At 50.5% G+C, this 17,357-nt stretch overlaps 1 protein-coding gene across 18 annotated transcripts in view; it reads right to left on the bottom strand.

The window, feature by feature from the left end:
- The window catches only part of EHMT1 (euchromatic histone lysine methyltransferase 1), a 120,463-nt gene that overhangs the window by 58,585 nt on the left and 44,521 nt on the right, over positions 1-17,357 (bottom strand). For 12 of the 18 annotated variants that reach the window (XM_072936850.1, XM_072936861.1, XM_072936854.1 and 9 more), the window contains one exon: positions 5,969-6,056. In XM_072936850.1, coding sequence (XP_072792951.1) covers positions 5,969-6,056 — 88 coding nt within the window. Of the gene's footprint in view, positions 1-5,968; positions 6,063-9,660; positions 9,700-11,684; positions 14,885-15,291; positions 15,585-17,357 lie in introns of those variants that run through there. The other 6 variants (XM_072936848.1, XM_032751517.3, XM_072936853.1 and 3 more) reach the window with 6 other exon arrangements.

The raw sequence follows: 17,357 nt of genomic DNA, 5'->3' as shown, positions 1-17,357 counted from the left end.
CCCCTGCCTGGAGGCATGTCTAACCTGCCTGCTACCATGTCTAAGCAGAAACTAGCTGGATTAATTCAGAATTAGAATTATAACTTTAAAAAAAAGACGAAATTAGGCAAAATTAAAGCCACCTCTGCTCTCCCAGCCCAGACATTGGTTCCTCTTCGCTGTCTTTGCCTGCTGGGGTTTCCAGCCCTTTCAGCAGAGCCAGACCTGGCTGCAGTCCTGCCCTGGAGCTTGCCAGAGCTGGTCCAGCCTGCCAAAACTTCTCTGTGGGCAGAGGCTGTCTAACAGATGTGTTAGTGTCCCCACCAGCCATCCTGGGCACAGCCAGAGGGGACACAATTACCACAGAAACTTCCCATCTGAGGGAGGCCAGCTATCAACTCAAAACTCAGTGCTACCTGGACAATGCTCTGAAAAAATAAAGGCTTAAATGTATTTTTAAAGTTTGGAGTTCACTGCTCGGTGAAACAAAATCAGAAAAATATGTAAATTAGCCCTTGTACTCCAGGCCAAAGTGCAGCCACCAGGTCTGAGGGAAAAAGAGGGTGAAAAAGAAAAGAAATAGAAATAAAAATATATTCTGTAAGAAATGCAATACTATCTTATCTGGAACTTTTCCACATTTTTCTGAGCATCTTGGTGCTGAGGACTGGTGGAGGAAAGACACTCTCTGCCTGTGGGATTTTCCATGCATTTCCAGAGCCCAAGCACAGCCAAGAGGCTTCAGCTGCTGCAAGAGAAACGTTTAATCAAAGACAGGGCTTAAATGAACTTAGCTTAAATGAACTAAGCAAAGACAGAGCTTAAAGGAAAAGCTCAGGATTTGGAAATACAGTCCAAGAAGTGCATACAGCTGTATTTATACACACATACATCTCACAGATGTTCTACCTTAACCATCCTTAAAACACCACAGATCCCACAGCCTTTGATTCAATACCCAACTGTCCTGCTGGATAAAAGTGAGAAAGCACCTGCTTTTAATCTTACAGCAGTTCCCTCCCCTCTTCCTCCTCTAACTCCACCAAAAAAGGAAAACTGCCAAGCAGAGAAGAGCCCAAGCATGAAGATGTTGGGGCTGAAATCACACAGATGAGGGAGAGGGAGCAGCTGGAGAACTGAATCCATTGGGAAGGAAAGCACCCCTTCCATCAATGAAGGCTGGAAGCAACCTGAGCAATCTGACCCAGTGATGGCATCACTGCCCATGGCACTGGGTTGGAACTGGATCATCTTTAAGGTCCCTTCCAACCCAAACCAGTCTGGGATTCTGGGACTGAAGCCAAAAAGCAGAGCATTATGAAGCCAAGAAATGCAGTCAAATGTGTTTTCAGGCAAAAGTTCCTCTCTGGGGTGAGTTATTGATGGTCTCTTCTTGCCCCCAAGCCCTTGTGAAGATGGATTGGTGTCCAGGCACTTCCAGACTCAGATGTCACTCCTCCCTGGAGCACTGTGACCCTGCACACCAAGATGTAAAACAGGAAAAGTAAAAAACAGAAAGCATCAACTTCTGCTGTGAGTGCTCAACACTGAGGTTACACAGGTCAGGTTCCTGGGATTCAGCACCTGGCCAGTGGCTGGGGATGCTGCTGGGGACTCAGAATCACAGGGGGACTGGAAGGGACCTCTGGACACCACCCAGTCCAAGCCCCTGCCAAGGCAGGGTCACCTGGAACAGGTGACACAGGAACATGTCCAGGTGGGTTTGGGATGTCTCCAGAGAGGAAGACTCCACACCCTCCCCAGGCACCTGAGCCAGAGCTCTTTGCCCTTCCTCATGTTGAGGTGGAACTTCTTGTGGTTTAGTTTATGGCCATTGCTCCCTGTCCTGTCACTGGCACCACTGAACAGAGTCTGGCACCATCCTCAGACACCCCTTGGAGACATTTATGTGCACTGATCAGATCCCCTCTGAGACGTCTCTGCTCCAGACTAACCACACCCAGCTCCTGCAGTCTCTTATCAAATGAGAGATGCTCCAGACCCCTCATCACCTTTGCAGCCTCTCCAGCAGCTCCTTGTCTTTCTTGAGCCGTGAAGACCAGCACTGAACCCAAAACCCCAGATGTGGTCAAATAGAAGGGAAGGATCATCTCCCCTGACCTGCTGGCCACACCAAAATGCCGTCCAGCCTTCCCCTGGCCCCCAGGGCACAGTTTGAACATTAACAGTTAATCTGGCTCAACAGTTTAATGACTCAGAGCAGGTTAAGAGCCTCATGAAACTCCTTCATCCCTTTGCCATGGGATGGGGCTGTGGTGTCACAGCCCAGCTGTGTCCGAGGGATGCTCCTGCTCCAGGGCTGCCACAGACACATCCTTCCTGCAGCAAGGGTCCCAAGCCCAGGGAGTGCTTGGTGCACAGCTGGGTGAACATGTAAAATCCTGAAGCATCACTTTGCTCTGCCTGGCCTCCTGCTGGCAGCCTCAGCAGGGGATCCCAGTGCCAAGTACCTGAGGAGAGCAGATTAGTCCTTCCCTCCTTTCAAGCTGCCATCCCTGCACCTGGGAATGCAAAGGCTGCAGCTGCTCAGTGAAAAGTAGCACTTCCTGTGGGCACAGCAGCTTCCTACCTGCAATAAGAGGGAGAAAAAGGGGAAAAAAAAGGCCCCTCCAGGAGTTTAAACCCCTGACAGCCTCTCAAAGCAGGCTGAAGTTCATCTGAGAGCAGTGACTGTGCAGGTCTCACCCAGCACTAGGCTCCAGCACTGTGGCTCTTGTAAAAGAGTTGCATTGGATGAAGGCTCAGAAACACTGGAGCAAATGGAGAATTTCATTTGCAACACCCATTCCTGCTCCTTTGTGCTGCTGCTTTACCGGAACTTTCCACCCCTGGGCTTGGGGAATCAGAAAAGGAGTGGTTTGCCTCAAAAGGTCAAAGGAGACGCAGAGCTGGGAGTGAAGCACACGAGGAGAGCTGAATTCACTTGCAATCCTTGCAAAGAAACCACTTTTTAATAGTTTCTCTCTGAGTCAGACTAAAGACAATATGGCCTAATAAAAGCTTTTTTCCACTCATCTCCCATCTCCCTGCCCCCTTCCCCACCCTGTCAAAGGGAAGTATGGACCTAAGCTCACACCCACATGTAAAACTGAACTGGAGCATTTCCCATGGACCACAAAACAGTCTCATCCACAGCTTTTTTTCTATCTGTATTGAGCAATTTTACACAGACAGGGACACTGAGCCTAGTGAACAACCTCCACAGGCTGGGACTCACCCCAAGAACTGGAAATGAAAGTGCTACAACATGCAAAGAGCTTGTTCCTACAAATACATGTTACATTTAGAACTCAATTATTTCTCTTTATCCGGATGAAGGCAGAAGAGGACAGCCCAGGTGGGAACCACAGGGCATTTCTGCAACACCTCATTGCTGAGGAACAGAGAACAGAACACCACAACTGCCCACCCAAGGGCCTCCCACCCACCAATAATCCATCCCCAGCTGCTGACATGTCCCAAATGACGGCTGAGGACCACCAGAAAAGATCCACTGCCTTGAAGCAGCACATCAGTGAGGGCCATGCTGGATGGGGCTTGGAGCACCCTGGTCTATGGAATGTGTCCCTGCCCATGGCAGGGAGTGGAATGAGATGAGCTTTGAGGTCTCTTCCAGCCCAGCCCAGTCTGATTCTGTGATTATGAACAGGGGCAGCTCAGCTACTGCCCCACCAGAGCAGGAACTTCCCTGCAAGAGATATTCATGGAGATCCCCACCAGGATGATGTTCATCAGTGCTCACAGGCAGCACTGCAGCTGACAGGCCTTGCTTGGGGTCAGACCCCTAAATATCAGCCAAGGCTTCAAGCTACCTGAATTTCCTGTCTAGTCTTGGACTCAGGCAAAGCTCAGGTTTGTACAGAGGTGGAACTGGTGCAAAGCCATTCAGAGGCAGCAGTGGAGCTATGGGATGTGCCAACACAATTCCAAAGGGGACCTGACCTGCCCTCAGCACCAGCACCTTTCTGAGTCAGGGGGGAGTGGAAAGAGGGGAAAACAGAGAAATTCACAGGAAGCTTTTAGCCCAAACAACACTTTTAGTCAGCCTTTGGATCTGCAGCTACAAGCCCCTGGAAGTTTAGATGCCAGGTTTAATATTGACAGATTACCTGCCAGAGGGGTTTTCCCAAAGGGAACATGATCCAGAGCAGATTCAGTCACACACTGCAGGCCATGGCTCCCACCAAACACATCCTCAGCAGCCCAAACCAACCCAGTCTGTGCCACTGACAAAGATATTCAACAGCACCATCCTCCTCACTAAAGGGAAATGACTGCTCAAGAGAACTTGGAGAGGAAGCAGAGACTTCAGGGTGCTTTTCCAGTCCACACATCCCAGCTCCATCCCTGAGGCAGGAAACTCAAAGAAACTATTCCATGCCATCCTGCAAGCCTGCTGGAATGACTTCATGTTCATGCAACATTCAAAAATGTGAATTCTGTGCCAGCACTAAACACTGTTATTAACAGGCTTTTGGGCTGTGAACCAAAGTCCTGGTGGTGATGATCCTCCCAGGATGCCAGCTGGGGAGCCAGGGGCAGCAGGGACAATGTCCCAGCACAGCAGCACACACATACACACCACGGTCTGGGACACTCGTGGAGTGCCTGGGGAGGCAAGGACACGTTCTGAACATTCCAGAAGAACAGAGACTCACATTTAAGAGCCTCCATTCCCTGGGAATAGAGCTGGACAGCAGACTGGAGTGGTTGGAATTTCTGCACCTTGTGAAGCCTCGAGACTGTCCCTGCACAGCTTCCTTCTGACACAGCATTTGCTGCAAGTCAAAATCAGTCAAGAGGCACAGAAATGTCTCTTCCCACCCTCCTTTCGGATTTTTTACCTCCACAGATTTTTGACACCTTAACATCAACCAAGAGCTACACAAACAAGCTTTATAATCCTGAGCTAAGAAAGGCAAGGGATCAAAGTGAGTTTCCCTCAGAGCAACACAATCTCCCATTAGCACCTCCTGACACCTCAGGCTTTGTCTCTGCTCTGCGCAGACCAGAGGTCCCTATGCCATCACTGCTGGCAGCAAGATTCATGTATTCCCAGTTAATATCCAAGCACCTGACACAGAATTCAGTATTTCTGCCTGTTCTGAGCTTTACTTTCTAACTAGAGCAGCTTGACAAAACATTATGCTGGACAGAAAAGAAAGAAAAAGCAATGCTGTACTCACACACAACTGAATTAAGTCCAAAATTTTGCTTCTAGATAAGAGTAGGGATTTCGATGGGGCCAGTTCAGTGCTTTCATAATGTTCTATTATGGAAAGGAGAACAAAAATACACCAAATCCCTGAAGAGCTATGAGAAGTAACTAGTCCAGGAATAATAAAACCATGGAAAGAAAGGAGGGAGCTGGAGGAAAGATAAAGGGTGGTGGGCTTTTTTTCCCTAATCCCACTGACACATTTATTAAGCCCTTAGATTTGTGTGCATGTAACTCACAGACAACCCTGCGGGAGAAGACTTTGTCAATTGAACCTGTGCTGCATCCTGCACAGTAAAAGCTGCAGAACCCACCCAGGAGCCACGAGGTGTGGGGTGTCTGACCCCTCCAGCCATTGGGGCTGCTCTGCAGCAACAGAGAAACCCACAGCAAAACAGAAAGTCAATATTCCTGGAGGGAGGAAAAGGTCATTGTGGGGAGGGATCAGAGTTCAGCTAAAACCAGTCACACACAGGAAGTTCAAAGTAACTCCTGTGCCTTCACACCAATGCAGAAGTGAAAATTAGATCTCCTTCTTCAGGGGAGCGGTCAGGGATGGCCAGAAAAGCAAATCTGCATGTCCAGTGGAAGAGCCCTGCTGAGGATAAACACAGGAGAAGGGAGCCTGTGCTCGTGGGAGCACACCTGAGCTGCTGAGGGCACTGAGCACATCTCCAAGCCCCCAGTTTTGTCCCCATCACGTGCCACCACACGAGCCAGCTCTGACCCTCAACCAGGGCAGGTGCTCACCTTCCTCTTTGTTGTTGGTGATGTCTTTCAGCAGCTCAGTCTTCATGCAGCCGTCTTTCCTTGGCTCTCCTTTACTCAGCACTGCTCGCTGTGGTGGGGGAGAAGAAAAAACAGAAATATCAGGGTTGAGCTCAGTGCTCACACACACGGTGCATTCAAAAGAAGAGACAATCATGGACACATCCTGTTTACAGCACAGCCAAACCTCCCTCTGCAAAATAAAGGCTGCCAGGAAGCTGCCACCAAGGCACAGGTCACAGATAAAACACGGCAAGGCTGGCCCAGCTGACAGCCCAAGGAGCACAGGGGCTCCAGGCTGTGCCCAGGGCTGGCACCTCCCAGCTCGGGGTTGGATGCAGCCAGACAGATTTTCCCAGTGCAACGTGCCTGGGAATCCAGCTGAGTCCATCTTGTGTGAAAGGCATCTCGAGGAGGTGACTCTGACTCCCCCAAAACTTTTTAGCCTTTGGGTGGGGGAGGCAGATCTATCAGACTTCTCACTACGACCTCATTTATCAACATTTCCAGCCTATCTGCTCTTGGTGGCTTGGTTGGGTTTTTCTGCAGCTCATTCAAATGAACATCCAAAAATGCAAACCATCAGTCAGCTACAGCTACCTCCTCATTCATAACATCCATGTTTATTAAAGTTAATGAGCTCTATTTTTAATTCTATAGAAAGCAATTTTTCTTTTTCTGCCTCTTTAAAAAAAAAATGTAGAAAGGGAACACCTGCTCATCTCCTGTGCCTTTCACACGCCTGGCACCACATTGTTAGCTCAGGTTTGCAGCCTTAATACCTTCTTGTTCTCTATTTTGAAGTAGCAAGACCAAACCAGAAAAAACAACAACAACAACAACAACAACAACAAACCTACTACCAAAATAAACCAGAAGGAAAATGGTATTTAAAAAAAAGAACTACAAGGGGTCTTTGCCACAGCTGTGTTTAAGGAGAGCTCTGGGGTGGAGGCAGGGATGGGGAGTGCCCTGCAGAGCTGGAGGTCGGTGTGGGTTCAGCGTGCGCTGCTGGCGCCACAGAACAAGAATAAGCCCAGGTCAAGCCAACTGCTGTAGGCCAGCACAGGGAGCAGATGGTGCCTGCAGCCATGCAAATCACAGGGTTTAAAGCTCACTGGGTGATAAAGAAAGAAAAACAACCTGCCCACCTCCCTTAGAGCAAGTGAGGGGGATGGAGCCGGTGTGGCAGCTCCCAACCCTTCCCAGCAGCTCGCCCATGCCTGTGTGGGATTGTCCAGAGCTGGCAGGGGAGATGGGCTTTGGTGCTGCTGCTGCTGCCACCAGCCACCCTGCCAGCCTGGTGAACTCAGTGCAATGCCCTGTGCTGGCAGGTGCTGCAGAGCAGCCCCCAGCCCCATGCAGGGCTCATCCAGCCCCAAATCCCTGCGGGACTGCCCTGTCCTGCACCCAAATCCACCATGGCAGAGACACACAGCAAGGGAAGGAGGGAGACAGATTCCTAGGAAAGCCTCCACCACCTGCCAGGCCCAGAGCTAAGGGCACTTCAAGAATGGCTCCTGCAGCACAGGACAGAGGCTGTGGGTGGCTGCGTGTCCCTGCCTGTCCCCAACCTGCCCTGAGCACAATCAGACACAAACTCAGCCACACCACAGTGCTCTCAGCACCAGCAACTTGTGCTCCAAGCACAGCACCTTCAGACCTCCAGTCACAGACCAAAAAGCTGCTGTGAGCATCCAAAAGCTCAGCTCAGCCCAGCCTGACACAGAACCTACCTTTAGTAGATAGTGGCCAACAGCTTCCATTGAGAAATGATCATAAAAACACAGCCCAAACTCTGAACATAGAGCAGCTGTTTTATTTATTTATTTGCTGAGCCAGTAATTCATATCCTTGCTGCAAACATGAGCTTGTAAACCCTACCTCTCCTCTAGCCAGACCTCTTGTAAACTAGGAAAAACCTCAGTTTTTCTCATGGATTATCCTGCAAAGAGAGCTCAGGGTGCTCGAGGGCAGCCCTGGCTCCCACCACAGCCAGGGGCACCCAGGCCCTGGCCACAGGCACCAGCAGCAAATAAAGAGCCTCAGTCATTCTAACAGAGACCAGGTTGTTTTCCCAACCTTTGTTGCAACAAGGAGAGATCTTGATATTCCTGCTACTCCACTGACTCATACAAGAAGCCCCAGGATTTCCAGGGGCCATTCTTCACCATCTGAGCGTGAGTTTTTCTGTGTTTTCTAAGCAGTACCCTCACTCCACGCATTGCTCACTCACCCAGGAAGAAAAGCCAGTGCAGGAGCTCTGGAATCAATGAGACCTTGACCACCCTCCCTGCTCGCTGCAGTCACCAGCAGCTCAGAGCTGCCTGCCCAGTTCTCAAAGCAGAATTCCCAACTCCAAGAGAAGAAACCATCACTGTTGTCCTTTGAGAGTACAAAAGCTGGGTGCCAAGGCGAGGCTGGCTGAGGTGGCATCTCCGAGGCTCTCCTGCTTCCTTCCTCAAAGACAAACCCCACACTACCAAGGCGACAACATTCCAACTTCCCAACAAAAACTCGGCATCAAGGTAGAGAATAAAGGAATAATTAAAAATAAAAGTCAACTGTGAATTTTGAAGAAGGAAGCTATAGGAAATCCCTGCAAAGCTCTCGAAGCCTCATCCCCCCAGGCCAGCATTCTCCCATCCTTGCTCCATCAGCACCCAGCACCGAGGGGCACCCATGGGGCACCCAGCACCATTCATTCCCACCCAGCTCCACCCAGCCAACTTAGCACCAACTTCACCGCAAGTGTCAATACCTCCAGCTTTTGTGTGTGCGTGTGTGTGTGTGTGTGTGTGTGTTGGGTTTTTTTGCCCTCCCCTCCCTTAAATCCAGAGCAAACTTCCCTTTCTGCTCACCCTCCCCATGCCCCATCCGTCCGCTCCCGATTGGCAGGGAAATCCTATACCCACCCTCCCCGCCGAGAAATGTCTGCTCTTGCAGCAGTCCCAACAAAGCCAACTGCCAAGCACACGCTGCTTCACAATAAAAGTCTCACTCGCTCCATTTCTTTTTTTTCCTCCTTTCCCCCTTTCCCGCAGCCGTCTGCCTCCATTCCCTCGCCCACCCCAGACTGATTATTAACCATCCGTGGCTGGAGAACCTCCATAAAGAGCACACACAACCAGCCACGAAGCATTCTTGCCCCCCCGCCCCAACCCTTAATTTTTAGGTTTCAAAGGGTAGAAAAAATTAGTGCATATGAAGAAAGACTGATTGGGTCTTTGAAAGGGTTTTAAGAGCCATGAGGAGCCAAGCAGAGGAGCTACTGCTGGTTTAGGTTTTTCCTCTCTGCCTCTGTTTACAAGAAAACAAGCTTCCTCTCCTCCATGAGGTCTTTGGAGGGGATGGAAGACAGGTCAGACCGGCCAAGGAAAGGCTCTGCAGCATTTCCAAACAGATGATGACTACAAATTACAGTGGTGCCTTTAAAACAATCAAACAAACAAAACAAAAAAAGAAACCTAAAAGGAAAAAAATGCCCATCAAAAAAAAAAAAGGGGAAATAAAGAAGAAAAAAGAACAAAGCTGGGAAACACAGAAAGAGCTTTCACAGCCTCCTCTCCTTGGTATTTTCATCAGCCATCCGGGTGCCCTTCGCAAAGGTCCAAACAGGTTTTATATGCAAAGACAACACATGCACAGCAAAACTCCAACATATTGCAGCTTACCGAGCCCAAGGGACCAGAGTTACATCATGAGCCCGAGCTCCCTGCTCTCCCGGCAGCCCGGGAAGGAGCGCAGGCTGAGGTGCCAAGATGTCTACCTTCACCAGGGTCTTTTTTTTTTTTTTTTTTTTTCTTTTTTTTATGTCTTAAAAATCAACGGTCTGGGAACCCGAGGCTCGCAGCAGCGTTACTGTGAGCAGAGCTGTGCACGCACAGCGGGTCCATCTGGAAGAGGGCTGGGAGCAGGAGACCCCTCAAAGTGCCTGTTCCCATCCGGGGCAGCGGATGCACCAACACCTCTGTGGGATGGACAGCACTGACCCTGCCAGGATCCAGCCTCCAGCTGGTCACCAACCCCTCCGAGGTGACACCAGACCCCAGTCAGGATACAGCCCCAGGGAAAGCTCCCACCAGCCAGGAAAATGAGGGCTGCACAATGCCAGAGCAAGGCAGAGGCAAATCTCTCAACAAATGATGCAACCTCAACAGCAGCAGATTCTTATTCACTCATTTTTTCCCTCCTTCTCCTAAAAAAAAATATAAATTGAAATAAAGCAACCCAAAGCAGCCTGCTCATAATAACCTTTGCCTTAAAGAGAAGATAAACATTTTGTAGTTAATTATATAGGAAGTAATGATTAAGAGAATGTTTGTAGAAAGAGTGCTTCTTTTGTAGGCACGGGGAGGCTGCTCATTTCAGATCTCAGCACTGTGCTTGGGCAAGGCCTGGGCTCAAGGCTCGTGGGGACGCTGACCACGGCCTGTCATTAGAAACAACAGAAGCATTTGATCTGGAGAAGGAAGGAAACACAACCACCAGCATACCTGGCCTACAAAGCAGTCACCAGTCTCAAAGCTCCTTCTTTTCAGGCTAAGGCCACTTCCTTATAAGCCTCATGCAATCATGTGAACGTGGAATTTTATCTCCAGCTCACAAGCACTGCCCTCAGCCTGAAGTTTGCTCCCAAATCAAATTCTTTGCAATTCTTTTGTCTCCTGAAATCCTTTCATCCAGACTATTCTCCACAGAAAAGAAACATTTCCTTCTCAACCCCCATGTCCTCTTTCCTATTCCAGCCACACACATCGTGGACTCCCCAAGAAGGGGGGGAGCACAGAAAGAGGTGCAAGTCCCTGCATGCAACAGCTGGGAACACAGAGACACGTGCATGAAACACAACAGGACTTAAAGTGACTTGTCCCAAGACAAGGCATTCCACGACGGCATGCAGGCTTCAGGCAAGGGGGGTCTGCAGAGCCCGTGCCCTCTTGGAAAGGGGAGATCGATTTACACTTCCTCACTGCTTCCAGGCCCATCTAGCTGCATCCCAGTAGAGTAAAAGCCAGTGCAACTCTTGTGTGCAGGCAAATGTAAATCCAGAGCAGACAAAGGCGTCCCCTCCTTCCACAAGCTGAGGGTAGCAAGGAGTCCAGCTGCTGCCTGCCTTCTCCTAGCCCCCGGGAGGGGAAGGGGGGTAGAAAACCCTAAAATGGAGATCAAGATTCATCACTATCTCTAGCAAAAGCAAACCAGCCATTTCAGAAACACCCAGTCCCCAGGAACTGGCCAAGCCAGGACAAAACCAGAGCACCAAGAGGAGCCTGGAGCAAGCAGATTCCAGCAGTCCAGGGCAGGGGAGCTGGGAGGCAGCTCACCCCCATCAAAGGGGCTCAGGTACCTCTTCAGCCTCTGTGCTCCTCTTCCTCCCACCCCAAAGCACCGCAGCCAGCAGAACAAGTCCCTGTAGCCCTGCCTATCCCCATGGTGCCCAGTCAAAGGGCACATGGAGCAGCAGAGGAGGGAAAGCCCCTCGTGGGTTCCTGTGGGACCACGAGGACCTGGCTGAGCTGCCCACACCACCTCCGGCCATCGAGCGGCCAAGCAGCGAGACAGCGGCGCCTGTGAGCCGGGAAAGCGGATGGGGAGAAGGGGGGAGAAAAAAATACAAAATAATAATGAAAATAATCATAATCATAAAACTTGCACCCTCGGGCCTGTCCCTCTAATAACTACAGCAAAACCTCACCAAGGCCTTACTCTGCTGGAGGGCGAGAAAGCGACACAGCGCTGCCCAGCACCCGAAGTCCTGGAGGTGGGAGATCCTCACACCCTCTCCTCCATGGCCTACGGGCTTCGTCCCCGGCGTGGGGCCTGGTTTTTCTGCTCTGTCATTAAGAGTGGAGCCTGGTCTTTTCCTTCAATCCCAAGAATTGCACGGAATTAGATCATCTTTCTGGCTCGCCTCCCCCTACAGGCAGCTCCCGAGCATGCTCAGCGCGGCCGCGCTGCCATTTCATAACCGCATTGTTTACGGACACACGGACCTGCCATCTTTTGACAGGGACACAGGGCCCGTGTCCCTGCCCCGAGCCCCGGCCCCCGCCACCAACACCCCCCTGGGGGCAGGCAAACGGCGAAAGCATGGAAATATAGAAGCCTGGGGGGTGATGGGGATGGGTTTGTTGTTTTTTCTCATGGTTTTTGTTTCTTTTTTCTCCTTTTTTGCTCCTTGATTTTGGTGAAAATCCACCTGCTTTGGAGGGTGAGGTTAACCCCTGGTGGGGGCTGTAGGGAGGAGGAACTCGCAGGGCTCAATGCAAAATGCCAGCCATGATTTTTAGCTTCTTCAAATCACAACTGTGCTTCGATGACACCTAAAAATATAATCCCCAGCCTAGTCTGCCATCCTCTGCTGAGCCTTCTTCTGTGAGAGAAGGGGTTGGAAATACGGTATTTCCCTTAAATAAACAAGTTGGCTTAGTCCCAGCACATAGAGTTTTCTCCTTTAAATGCAAACCAGAGTATTTTTGCAGGCACACAGGAAAACGAGGAGAGGAGGAGGGGAAATGTTCTTCATTTAACACCAAGAACTCCATGAAAAGCCTTGTAAGGTTGCTCAGAGCCCCGCTCCATTCCAGCCCTCTCCCTGTCTGTGCTGATCATACTTCACAGGTGAAAGCAGCTCTGACTTATGACAGAGAGAAAATGCCAGAAGAGCTGGAGGTTTCCTCATCCTTGGAACAAGGACAAGTTGTGAAAAGCTTCCTTTGCAAGAGCCACTGTGCTGCTCAGGCACAGTATGGCAGTGTTGCAGGGAGGACACTTGCACGTCAGACCTTCTTAACCCCCGCTGCCTCGACCCTTCTCACCTCCTTCCCCCTCCTGATGGGGACTGAAGGAAAAACATATTTAAATCACCTGTTTTGGAGGATGCAAGTTGTTGTGTTGGAGTCCAGGATATTTTTTAAAAGCTTGCTCAACATTTTCTCCCCTTTTATATTTTCCATTTCTTTTTTCTAATGGATGCTTTCCAATTAGCTTGTACAGTTTGAGAGCTTCGCTCCTGCTGCTTTCCTGACTACTGTAAATCCTGGCAGGCTGCCCTCCTCCTCTGCCCCCCTCCAGGACCAACACCACCCTACAGCAAAGCCAGACACATATCCTCCACCCAAGAGGCCAAGGAGCTCACAGGGGCACGAGAGGGACAAATCCCACTGGAAACATGAGAGGCCATAAGGGTCTGCAAAGAGGGAGTTGGTGTTTGGAGGAGCCAGAAAAAATAACTGGCTGAAAATGGGAGTTGAGGATTGTAAAATCAGGGATTTGTTTCCAAATCACTGACATTCCATGTCACTGCAGGAACATATGGTCCTCCAAGGCTTGCAAGCAGGGAGCACACGCCATCAGTGCCCTGAGCTTTTGGGCTGACCCCAACACACGGTCACTCTCCCGCTGCAGCCATTCCTCGACCACTCTCAGCTTCAGGAGCAGGAAGGCGAGAAGGAAAAACTTCAGGGAAAAGCAGCAAAAGGAAAACAAAGAGGAGCAGCAGGAACTAAGCCAGCCCTCCCCCAAACCAGCTGGCCAGGAGAGCGAAGCTCCTTAAAACTCCTTGTTTACCTGAATAAAACAACTCACTGCCATTGCATGAGGTGCACATAAGTCTCTTTCCTTAGGAGATGGCATCACATGGGAGAGCTCCCAGGAGCCAGGTCATGGAGCTGCCTCTGCCCCCTGCCCAGGGCTGAGCTGCAGGAATATGCCTCATATGTGCCACAGAGCCTACTCCTACCCAAACATGTCCTGGGATGAGGGCAAGAGCTCGTGCTGGCATCGCACAGTCAGTTAAATACATGAAACAGAACAAAACCAAGACCCAAAGGCCCCACTTTGGGCTCTTAACCCTTGCTGAGAAGCAGTGCCAAGCCCAGACCTCGGCGGCTCTCTTCCCTCCAAAGTAGGTCAGGCTTTTCTGCGTCTCTGCAGACGCTTCCCAAGGGCCCCAGCCGGCAGGGACAGAGCGTTGGGCACTTTCAGCCGGAGCCACGCTGGTGTCACCACCACACAGGAGCACACCTCCCACACCTCAGTGGGGTTTTGGTTGTCTCCTCAGCCTTCATCAAGCCCAAAGCCCATTTTCTCCCTGAGTGGAGCTGCTCAGGCAGCAGGTCAAGGCCTCAGCTCTTCACTGTTAAAGAGAAATCTCAGCTCTCTCCTCGTGACTTCTGATGCCTTTTCCTTTTCTTCTGGATGACGAACAACGAGCACATTTATAGTCCAGTGGAGAAACGACAGATATTTAGATTAGGTATCACAGATTGTCCCGTGTAAGCTCCCTGATCTTTCAAATGCCATCTTCATATCTTGCTCCTTGATTGAAAATTCAATATTTTGTCTGCATTGCAGATTCGAGGGTCTCCCTGGAGCACAGCAAGCTCAGGCCAGTGCTCTGCAGGGCTGTTTGTGCCTTTCAGGGGCCTGGGACCTTCTGTGTCCATCCCAAATCTCACCGAGGTCTGTGGCAGCCAACAGTTCTTGCATGTAACACAAATCACAGAGAAAAAAAAACTCCCAAGGGCAGAACCAGGGGGCTGTTTTAAAATATGTTGCAGGCATAGACCTCCTGCCATGAAGTCAACCACGGATGTTTCCTTTTCATCAGATGTTTCCTTGGATTGCTACTATGAAAAAAAATTAAAAAAAAAAAAGAGAGAGAAGGGAGGAAGCGAAAAGATTGCTTCTTCCTGGTAAAATACTGTTGGCTCTGGCCTCCACCCCAGTGAGCCATAGGCAGAGGCTGTCAAAAGAGACCCAGTGAGGAGGTGCCATGTGGCCACAGGCCCTCTCCTCCCCTTTAGAAGTTCAGTCTTCAAGCAGCCTGGGCACCCCAGGCTTTGTGCCTTTTTCTTCTAACAGCTACAAGCAGGGAGGGCTCCTTGGAGAATTTTCCAGAACCTTCACACTTAAAAAGCACAAACAAATCCTAAAAACACCAAAAAAAAAAAACCAAAAACAAAACCAAACCAACGCCAAGCGAGCTTCCCCACCCCAGGAGACAAACGAAAGGCACAAGGAAACAAAGCCCGAGGTTTGCCGGGCGCCGAGGCCCCTCGGAGCCCATGGAAGAGCCATCCCAGCAGGATGGGCCATGCCAGCAGGATGGGCCATGCCAGCCCGCCCGCACCGGGCAGCCGCGCGCAGGAATATCCAAACAAATGAACAAACAACCCCGGCCATGCTTCCCCGGCCTCTGCTCCTCCTCTCCTCTCCAAGGCTTCTCCTTCCCCAGCAGGACGCAGCCCTGCCCTGCCAGGGCCTCGCCAGGCACGGGAGGTGGACGGACCCTGCGGTACCTGCGGGCAGCTGTTGTCTTCTTCTGGTGAAGACTCCAAGAGTTGCATATTCCAGATCCTCATGAGCAGTGATTCAGTTTCTGCTCATGTGATAAAGCTCCCTCTACAGAGTGAGCATGCCCAGAAGAGCCCATTTCACTGCTCCCTCCACTGCAGCCATTTCACAGAGAACCTGCCGGCTCCAGGGCGTCCATTGGAGCGCGATTATCCCGGGCATCCCGGGGACGCACCGGTAATGCAGATCATCTGTCAACTTTCTGACAGGGCGCCAGGCCTCAAAACTGATCACTCGCCTGAAAAAAAGAGAAAGCTTTTTAAACCACAGTGCTGTCTCGTGGCCTTCAAGAGTAGCACTTGCCCGTGGGAAAAGGAGAGGCAGGAGGGACAGGGAGGGATGTGAGTGGCTTGGGGATGTCCCCGGGCTGATTTTGTTGTGCTTAATGAAGTCCCCGACCTCTGAGAGCTGGGATGAAGGCACATGGGTTAAACTGATGCAGGGAGCAGTGTCCAAGACAGCGTCTTCGAGATCTGAACTGCTGATCTGAAGGGGAGATCATTTTCACTTTGGGGATTAATAACCTGACCTGGTACAACTGACTTTGAAAGGGTATCACAAACACAGTCATGGAAAAGCAGGGGGGGAATGGAATGAAGGGACATCCTCATGGATCCATCCTCATCCTCACCCTAATGAAGGGATAGTTCACTACGAGGCACAGGAGCTCTAAGCTCAGTCTATGTCAAACCCTACAATACTGCTGGCCCCAGCCAGCAAGATAACAGAAGAAATTTTAGCTTCAAAATAAAAGTAGTTTGTCTCTGTTCCACTTCAGAATTAAGCATAAACTCTTGGCAACCTTCATATCTGCTCAGGCTCCCAGTAAAACTGCCAGAGCAGCTCGCAGGAACATCTGTAAGCAGAGCTCGGCTGGAAGGGATTCAAGGAAGACTGGCATTTATTGGAGGCAGGAGCAGGAGGCCGCTGGAGCCGGGTGTCAGGCTGGAGAACCTCCCCCCGAGCAGGGGGAGGGCGGCCAGCAACCTCGGGGAAGAGGCCAGAAGGAAGAGGAAACTCCGACATGGCCCCGTGGCACCACGCGCGTGCTCTTGGCCAAAGGAAAAACAGCTTTCCAAAAGAGGAGAGCACGGAGAGCGTCCTCCTAAAGAGAGAGTTCTCTTTTAAGAGTAGAAACTACAGTGAGGAGGAGCGGAGTGTAATGTGTGACAGTGAGCTGGGAGGGCAGGGAGCAGCTCCACTGCAGGGAGGAACAAGCCTTCCAAATCTGTAGGGAGGTTTGGAGGAGCCTGGGGATGATGTTTGCCCTGTCCCAGCACAGGCGAGTCCAGGCCTCAGCACAGCACAAAGCCATGGCCAGCTCTGCCGGGCTGGAAACATCCACAAGCCACGTTTCCTCCAGTCCCAGCAGCTCTTTTACCACTGTGGCCAGGCACATTTGCTGAGCTGCAATAATTAAAGCAGCAAAGAGCTGCTACAGATCTCCCTTGGCTATGAGGATGTTGTTTTCTTCTCCACACTCTGGAGAAGTTTCACTACTAAACAGTTAAAACACACAAGGCTAAATCGAGATGATTGAAATTCATAGGCAAGGAGTATTTGAGGTGACAGTATAAAGAAAAGATCACTCTTTCACCCACCAGGTTTTCATACAACGTGAGTCTTAAGTTTTAATATACACAAAATGAGATTTTCCTGGCCTTTCTCTCAGTCACTGAGAGGTGTAGAGGTAACTCATTTAAAGACAAATTCAAAAATCCCCAAACAAAAGCAACAAACCCCAGCAATGCAGACAGAAGTTGCATTATCCACCGCATCAAAAGATTACTGTACTTCAAACCAAAGATGGCTTTAAAACAGTTGATGTGCTGCCCTTCCTTGCAGCATGAAATTACCACGCTTTCATTAAAAGCCCAGAAATAGAAACTAAGATATTAACAAAGGCAGTGTCAATGATCCACCACAGTCAACATTCCCTTTCTCAGATAAAATAAAGCCCAAGAACGGCGGCACAGCCGCAGCCTCCCCACTGCATCTCCACACCAGACAT

Source organism: Taeniopygia guttata, chromosome 17, assembly GCF_048771995.1.
Source record: "Taeniopygia guttata chromosome 17, bTaeGut7.mat, whole genome shotgun sequence".
NCBI classification, from domain to species: Eukaryota; Metazoa; Chordata; class Aves; order Passeriformes; family Estrildidae; genus Taeniopygia; species Taeniopygia guttata.
This window is presented reverse-complemented; position numbering and strand designations above follow the sequence as displayed.